The sequence below is a fragment of the Dreissena polymorpha genome, chromosome 5, assembly GCF_020536995.1.
Source record: "Dreissena polymorpha isolate Duluth1 chromosome 5, UMN_Dpol_1.0, whole genome shotgun sequence".
Taxonomy (NCBI): Eukaryota; Metazoa; Mollusca; class Bivalvia; order Myida; family Dreissenidae; genus Dreissena; species Dreissena polymorpha.
The window spans coordinates 99,868,028-99,877,761 of NC_068359.1; the positions used below are offsets into that span (position 1 = coordinate 99,868,028).

The 9,734-nt window shown below is 36.2% G+C and overlaps 1 protein-coding gene across 1 annotated transcript; it reads right to left on the reverse strand.

Moving 5' to 3' along the window:
- Window positions 1–152: 152 nt before the first annotated feature.
- Window positions 153–8,646, reverse strand: LOC127831507 (carboxypeptidase M-like). Its single transcript, XM_052356492.1, has 6 exons — window positions 8,631–8,646; window positions 7,828–8,007; window positions 5,218–5,312; window positions 2,128–2,300; window positions 1,382–1,528; window positions 153–333 (listed from the first exon to the last, which is right to left on the reverse strand). The coding sequence occupies exons 1-6, from the start codon at window positions 8,644–8,646 to the stop codon at window positions 153–155; spliced, it is 792 nt and encodes a 263-aa protein (XP_052212452.1).
- Window positions 8,647–9,734: the final 1,088 nt, after the last annotated feature.

Consider the following 9,734-nt stretch of genomic DNA (forward strand, 5'->3'; position numbering starts at 1 on the left):
TTAGCATGAGCGTCGCAATCTTGTTTGTCACGTGATTAGCCCCTCTGTTATGGAAAAAGAAAAGCCTTTAAACTTCAATATATTAAGAAAGGTGCTTAAAATTATGTTCATTTTAAGGAACTACAAGCTGATCAAAATTCCTATCTGAGTAGTTAACGGTTAAGTGGTCTCCATGTCTTACCCATGTGAGCCAGCAAAAGGTAGTTCACCAATGCGTCTTTGTTCTCCACCCAATAATCGGGGAGAGATGAGGCATTCGGAAAATGGCAGCAGGAAAATCCTATGGTGATTTCAAATATGCCTTCAGCAAGGTAGTTGTAATCCTGCATGTTCCTGCAATGAACTCGCAACTTACAATTAAAATTTACCGCATCCTTGGATACAAATGTATAGGAGTTTGCACTGCATTTCACGGTATTTAAGTCATGTACGCATCGTTCTGGGAAAACTGTGCTTACTGCATGTTCTTAAAGTGTCCACCCAGATTAGCCTGTGCAGTCAACAATGGTCCACCGACTTTCAGCATAAAATGGATTTATATAAAATTGGATTAAAATGGTAACTTGTTAGTGTGAAAAATACGCGTTAAAATACGCTGCTACATGCTTTTAAAGACAATAGGTCAAAGATGATTCATGCTTTAAAGAACTTACTACAGGCAGTCCGATAACGTACATAATTATTAGAGAGCACTGTGCCAAAGTTATGTTAACATGTTTCTTTTACTACACTGAACGTCTACTTTAAGAGATGGTGGCTACGGGAATATTTGACTATTGCACTTTTATTATTTTCTGATTCAATCCTTTTGATATGCGCATGTTGATCTAGAAATGAACGGCGACTTCCCTCCAAGAAACAAGCCCACCAACTGAATGATGGTTAGTAAATGCGATCTCAATATATCGCGCGGAAACGAAATGGTCTACGGACTGACCTTCCAACCGAGCGAAAGACAACCGGCTCAAAGAAATAGTTGTATGCCTGCTATGTTACTTTTATAGTTACCTAACACAGGAGACCAATCGGCTCCGTTTGAAAGGCCATTCTTAAAGAACTTCCCAAGGTACTTGCCGCATTCGTTGCCACCTGTTTTAGCCATAGTGTGGTGTGACCTTGCATAAGTCAGAGCTAAATACTGGAAAGTGTCGTCATCCACCGTCATCGAAGGTTCGCCATAAATTAGATAGGGGTCTTAAAATAAATTTAACGTAAGGCATTTAAATCAAGCAATTGCAACTTATTAAATGATTTAATAAACAAATCTAATTCAATGAATGTCTCATTCTCTGTTATTGAGTTGTGTTTATAAGTCATCAAGGGTTAAAAAGACATACGACCTGAGAGATAAAGTGGTAGGGGTAGCTTGCAACAAAATAACCGGGAGTGCAAGTTGGCAGAGAGTACAAAATTGTAGTCGTCCAGCCAGTCTATCATGTGCTGCGTTTCGGGTTGGACGGGTATGATTGCCCGGTCATGAACTAGATCGGGGAAGTTTCTGTTCAAGTTCACCCCGTTGGCGTTGTATCTGAAAAGGAACGGACATAGTTAACACATGATCGGACATAGTTAACACATGATCGGACATAGTTAACACATGGTCGGAGTTTCCGGGAAAAAAATACAAAAACTAACTGATAATATCCATCCCAATAACTTGTTATATCATATTTTTACGTGTTCGCAATCGTTTTCCTTTATCTGACTAAGTGAAACCGGTTGCATGTATCGTAGTGATAAAGGATCTGACACAGTTTGATAAAAATTATGATATGTGACTCCACGTGTTAATTTTGGCGAACACAAACGATCACGTTACGCGAATGTGTGCTTTTATGAGATTGAAGCCAATGGCGCTGCATTAAATATATTAACCTTGCTCCGGCAAAATCGAGCTTAATGCATGTGCGTAAAGGGTCGTCCCGGATTACCCTGTTAAGTCCGCACAGGCTAAAACGGAACGACATGTTTCGCTGTTATGATGTTTTCCGTTGAAAAGAAGTCACTTCTAAGCAAAAATCCAGTTAATCCAGAACATGTCGTCCCCGATTAGCCTGTGCGGACAGCACATGCATTAACGAGGCTCATATATATAAACTATTCCCTCCTGTTTAGTCATACACCTACCTGCCAAAGGTATCCTCGCATTGACCCTCAACTGCTTTGCTGTAACCATCGGGGTTCATTGACGGCATGATATGCACAGTGGTCGTGTTAAGGAATTGAGTCAGGGTCAAATTTGTGCCGTATGACGTCACGTACAGGTTAATCAAGTGCAGCAAAACCTCCCGACTTACGACCTTAGCAATATAAAGGAAGACATACTACATTATATACTTAAACTTAACTTTTTCGCGGCACAAAACATAACTTAACAATTTAAACTTTATTGACTAATTCTTTGTTTTAATCCCATTTCCAATATTTTGTCGATGTCATACACGACCGTAAATCACGGACACCACGACTTTTTCGCGATGCATTAATAAATTAGCAAATGGTTCTTCCTAAATGGCGCTACGGACCAGATGATGTGAAATGTCACGGATAATTCTTCAAGGTGATTTGTTGTCAAATGTTTTTTCAACATATTTCGCATTATTTTAAAAATCGTGCAATGTAGTGCGACTCAACGAAGATTATTTCATCCACAAATGTACAGAAACATACAATCTCAAACAATTTGGAAACGTGGGAGCCTTTATAAGTTGCGGCGTGGTGGAGTTTTATAAAGCAAATCGATGTATTTTGCCTGTGTGAAGAGCGAATTTCAACCCGTTTAAATCGGGGACATCAACGATTGCGTTCAACATATAGTAGTTGCTGCATTTACACATACATCTGGGTTTGCAGATCTAATACTTAATTTTGTATTTTCCAAAAGAGATGAAGCCAATGCCAATGAGGTAGCGCTAATGACAGGAGGCGGTGCCAATGCACGATATGTGAATCATTGCATGACTTACATTTGATAGATAATGTTCCATTACCATATTCATTTCATTTTTCAACGTAAATATTATAATTGAAATCCATACAGAACATATACACATTCTATAAAAAAAAGATGTAAATACATAAATATATAAGCAACCGACTATCTTAAGATGTCAATAACCTGAGAAAAACTTATTGTAAGATATAACCCCAAAATATGTAATAGTCAATAAATCCAATAGCTGAATTCTCAAAATTCTCAACATACTTTTTAACAACAAATGTGTTTATACAGCTACTTAATTCACGAAATTTTTAACAAGACGTTACTTCTGCTTGAAACGGTTATTTGTGTACCCTATTACAATACCATATTTCACTAAAAGGCAAAGGTCAACGAACCTTAAATAGGCTAAATAGTTCTCTCTAACATTTGCAAATGAATAGAATAGCTAAGGCTTTAATCGTTAACCTTTTTTTGTTAATTATACATTGTACTCAAGTTTGTTTTCAGTTGTATAGTTTATTCAACGAAAGAAATCTGTAAAATTTATTTGAAACAAATGTTTCTTCATAATTATGTATACTTTACTGTTTTTATTATATTTAAATTTGATTGAATTATGATAAAATCGAACACTCAATCTAGAATACGACACAAAAAGTGTATGGTCGGCACCGAAAATTTAAATAGTTGAACATGTGCATTGATGCCAACTCCTGTAATTATCGCCACCTCATTGGCATTGGCTTTATCTTTATTGGAAAAATAACACATTATCTATCAGATCGTCAAGAAGCCATGTTATCGTGCATGGGACAACTTATACATGTTCAACGGATTTAATTGATGTTGTTAATGATTTCATAGGGCGGAACTTTGCTCCTCTCACAGGAAAATACATCGATTTTCTTTTTAAAACGTCTCCATGCCACAATTTATTAAGGTCATCACGTTTCCTATTGGATTGTTATTACATATGGATAAATTAAGCATCGCTGAATCGCACTTAATTGCTGGATTTTTAAAATAATGCGAAATTTGTTGATTTTTAAAAAAAAAGCTGCTCACTTTGCAGAAATGATCATTGACTTTAAAAAAATCCGGTCATTAGCGCCACTTCGGAAGTAGCATTGGCTCATTTATCAATGCATCGCAAAAAAGAGGTGGCGCTCGTGACTAACGGCCGTGTTATACAGCTTCCGTCGTTTGGTTTTTAATGGCATCCGACAATCTCAATGCAGTTTGAATTTTAATGTTCCAACATACAACACAAAGGCATAATGCTGTGGTAGCTTCTTATACATTTCTCTGATCCATAACACGAATACACCGCTCATTCTTTCTGTTTGTATGTGTAGTTGTCGCCAGGGAAACGAAACTAATTACGTCAGATAAACATACGTTTCACAGAAATGGACCAATATTAAGTGTTTATCATACTTCTTAACTTTGTCGACCCTTAAAGTCATTATTCAAGGTTAGGTTACCAGAGGGGGTAATCGCGTGACAAACGGGATGGCGACGTAAATGCCAGGACAGGTCATTTTCGTTGTGCAGTGCGTTTTATTACTGGTATTAAATGTTTAAAATGCCCCTCACATTTCAGCCATATAACCAAGAAAGTGATGGCCGTTCATTTCGTAATAATATCCGCTCTGTAGCTCGACTCTACTCGCTGCGAATTTCCTGACGTCGCTATCTTGTTTGTCACGTGACTACCCCCTCTTGGTAACAGTTTATCAGTGTAATACTCAGTTAGTGGGTACTGCTTTATCAAAGCGATATCGACAAGAGCTATTATTTTTTATCAATATTGATCATATCTTAAATAGTTTCAAACAATATTGCTCAACTAAATATTCAAACGCTTCACGTTAGGTGTAAGCAATAAGGTACAATTATTTTCACTAATAATGTTAACAGAATGCATTAACAAATTTTTATTTCTATCTTTAATCAATTGCGCTAAGCTCTGTTCGTGTGTAACTTAATTTCGTGATGAACAGAAACCAGTTAAACGGATAAAGAATTATTCTGAACGAAAAGGTTTATAAACAACGCCCTACAACAAATAAAAAATAAAAAATAAAGGATCATTGACCATGGATTCTGACATTTAATCGAATAATTCGGAAACAAATAATCATTAGTTGTACTCTAGATAAGACAAAGAAAACGGAGCTGATATAATTTAGATTATAATAGAAGCATATTTGTAGGCCCAATATGATGAAATACCTCAGAGAAAGGTCTCATGACCTTTGACGAATAAATACCTCATTGCCGTGCATATTTCCGATGTACTTCACGTGCGGTCGAAGATCGATATTTGAAAACGAGCTGCCGATCGCCAGTACCCACAAGTCCTCGCCTAGAAGGACAAACAGAATCGGGCCGCGCTCTGAGATTTAAGCAGACAGACAGACAGACAGACAGACAGACAGACAGACAGACAGACAGACAGACAGACAGACAGACAGACAGACAGACAGACAGACAGACAGACAGACAGACTGACAGACTGACTGACACAGACAGACAGAACAGACAGACAGACAGACAGACAGACAGACAGACAGACAGACAGACAGACAGACAGACAGACAGACAGACAGACAGACAGACAGACAGACAGACAGACGGACGGACGGACGGACGGACGGACAGGCAGGCAGGCAGGCAGGCACCCAGGCAGGCAGACAGACAGACAGACAGACAGACTTACAGACGGACAGACTTACAGACAGACAGACTTACAGATTTACAGACAGACAGACAGACAGAAAGACAGACTCTTAATTCAGACTTATACAAAAGTACATTGTCTTAATACACAAATAAACACATTATTTTCTGTTACCTGACTACGTATGACAACAAAGCGTTATATAACATAAATAGTCAATCTAAAATATAAAAACAAATAAACACAAATAAACACAATCGATAGTTAGAACACGGAATTTCTATATAGGTGGTGATGCAATCTATTAAACGGAATGATTACGAATGGTATTTCTTATAACCAAAGTTTTTTTTAATATATTTACCGTACATAAATTAGAAATAATTAATTTATCACATAATACTAATAACTTTTGGAATTAAAATACAGATGGCTTAAGACAGAATTTAAGCCGTGATTAGCGCTGTGGCTCATCGGGGGCGAAACCTTCCCCTTTTATAGAATTGTTCGTTTAAAGGAAGTCTCTTGGCCAAGAAAATCCAGTAAAGGCGGAAAGTGTCGTCCCTTATTAGCCTGTCCGAAATGGACAGACTGGAATGACACTTTACGCACATGCATACAGAGCTACTAATGACAATTGGTAGGTAAATAGTATGTGTGGTTACCAACCATCGAAGTCATATAAAGTTTTATGGTGACAAAGCAGAAACTCACTTCAATGAAACTCAAAAGTGCTCATGTGTTTATGCAAAACTTAATAGCATTACTTCATACTGAAATTTACGTTAAACCGTAACTGTTTTAATAGTTTAGCGAATTAAAGAATTAAAGTACTATATTCAATTAACCATTGTATATAGTTTAGGTCACAAAGATTTGAAATGTAAATGCATAGCTGTCAAACAAGGGGACCTTGATCCACACAAGTAATAATAATAAGACACCAAGCACGACGCAATCTTGTTAAATGGACATGTAACTGTTTGAAAGAAAGTTTCATGGATACCAAAAAATAATGTAGGAATAATATAATAAGCGAAACGTCACTACCGACTAAAAACAGTTATCAAAAAGGCAGTTGGTGAATGGGAAATCGTCAATCAATTTTCGTATGCAGTGCTTTTCATTGAAAAAAGGAAATTTTTCGTTTTAAAAACGTAATTTTTTGCATGTAATGGTCGACTTAATATTTGCGCGTAAAATATTGCTTCCAAAGGTAAAAGCTTCGAATCCCAGGAAAGGACAAATTTTGTTTTTAGTTGTCTTGATATTGTCTGTATTAGACAATTTAAATACATTCTATTAAATGCGTATAAAATACTAGTTAGATACAACAGTTAATGTCATTTCTAGAAAAAATTGACACGTTCCTTTAAATTGACCGACATACTTTAATAATGCGACCATGTTTCGATTGAAATTTAAAAGAATAACTTCGTGTACGCAATATTAATAAGACCACTATTAAGGATTGTTTTCGTTTCATATCGGAATTTCAAAGAGATTTACCTACGAAACACAAACGAAAACATATAACCGTGCTCTATGAAAAGGGGGTTAATGCATGTGCGTAAAGTGTCGTCCCATATTAGCCTGTGCAGTCCACACAGGCTAATCATGGACGACACTTTACGACTTACCTAGATTTTTGCTAAGGAGAGACTTTCTTTAAATTGAAAATTTCAGAAAAGCGGAAAGTGTCGTCCATGATTAGCCTGTGTGGACTTCACAGGCTAATCTGGGACGACACTAAACGCACATGCATTAAGCCACATTTTCACAGAGCGCGGCTCAAATTAATTCATAAACCTTATGACCTATGATTTAATTAAAAATGATTCATAATGTATTAAACTTGAGCAGGTATTGTACGTATTAGTTATATAAAGGATGTTTGGTGAAAATACATGTGTGTGCATTAAAATGATAGAAAATGGCGACTCGTTCTTCTATCATTTAAACAAACTAAAACAAGACACAATCTTCGAAACCGGGTCTTCATGCATGTGCGTTAAATGTCGCCCAAAAGTAGCCTGGGCAACTCCGCTTTTATAGAATAAGTAGTTTTAAAGAGGTCTCTGCTAAACAAACAAAGTATCGTCAATGATTAGCCTGTGTGGAAAGAACAGGCCTATCTGTGAAGTCTCTTTACGCATATGCAATAAGGCCCTTTTTCCCAGAGTTTAAATGCTAACCCTACCTTGAACACTTTTCCCAATGCTGTACAGCTTGGTGATATCCGGGTACTTGTTGTTCACTTCCCGGAGATATGACGCCATTGCTACGTTACCATGGTGAACGTGTAACAGGGACATAGTCCCGCCAACCATTGTTAAAAGTAGCGCCGAGAAAAACGGACACATTGCTGCTCTGTCCGGATCTACAAACAAACATCAAATGAAATGCTCCATTTGTGATGTATAGGAACGATGGCGCTGCCTTTTACATACATGTATACACACACAGAGCTTTGCGCATCAATAACCATACTTCTGCTTTTCGTTTCCGTACAATAACCAGGGGCAACACTTACGCTTCCATAGTAGTTTTAGTTTCAAAGAAATATATTTTTAGCGAAAATCCAGTTTAAGTGGAAAGTGTCGGCCTACATTGATCTGTGCATATGTCGTTTCGTTTTGTGCTTTTTTCATCATCTTCTATATTTATCAGTCTAAAAGACATAATTTTTTTACGTGCAATATCATTTCGTTCTTTCCAAAAGACAATGTGTAATATTATTTTGCCAAGTTGTTCGTCATGAGCTAACTTGTGTATAAAACACGTCGTTTTATAAAGTAAAATCGTCATTAGTATACATGTTGTATGTGCATAAGTCAAGTTGGTATGTTTGTTTTCAGCGTTTGTCTATGCTTTATCATTAGTGCATGTTTATTTCCATGCCATCACACTTGCGTATTCTGCATTTGGCTAAACAGAAAATGTATGCCTAAAAGCTAATAAATGTTGTTTTTGTTGTTGTTGTTGTTGTTGCTTACTTTATACTGTCCAGTAGAGACATCGCGTCCTTATGTGTATTTGTCATAATGTTATGTTGTTTAACAATGAATTATTTGCTAATTTCACTTAATTTATATAAGCATCGTTTCGTTCTGTAAATTTGTAATTATTTCACTTTGATTTATTAAGTTGTTCTGTTCAAAGCATATTCTGTCATTAGACTGATCGTTTTGTTCTGTATTTTTGCCATACTGTTATATGGACATATCCGTTGTTTACACCAAGCACAGTTTACCATAAGCATGCTGTACCATAATTATATAATGTTTAATCATGAGTTTGTTCTTTTTTTCTCACATTTAAACCCTTCGTTTCGTTCTGTAAATGTGTCATCACGACCTTTTTTAATTTGTAGATAGTTATGTGCTTGGTATGCCATTTCGTGTTAAAACCTCGGTTTATTTTGTACATTCATTATTTTGACATAATGATGTGTACATTTATCCAGTCGATCAACAATACGCGCATCTTGCCATTCATATGTCTATTTTTCATGGGGTTCTATGCTAATGTCACGGATACATATCGTTTCGTTATGTAAAGTTGTCTTTATGTTATGTGCATTGGTGAAGTTGTTCATTACTAACTTCATAATATCATGTCGAATCAACTTTCTGTTCAGTGTATTTAACGTGACCGGTATGGCGTGTATATATGCCAAAGTGATTTGTACCTGCACTGTACTTGCAACAATATGTGTTGTGTACATAATCGTTCTTTGCATGTTTCATTATGTTATGTGCATGATTTCGTTAAGTGCTCATCTTTACATGTTGTGTGAATGATCCATGAGTAGGATCATTTATAATTGACAAAACCTTCATTGACACCAACAATGATAAGCGCACGATTTATGGGTAATTATACATTATAATGATGGTTGTTTTTGTTTTAATAAAAAATAAATCCAATTATCCATTTATATGGAAAATGGCTTTTGAGTTCATGTTGAGTGGAATTTATGTTCTATATTTATTTATACTTAAATTTTTATTTTATATTTCATTCAGAAATAAACACAATACCAAGATATCTATTAAATGAAGGAACTTGTTAGTTGTTTGTCTCATGGACAGTTTTATTAGTTTG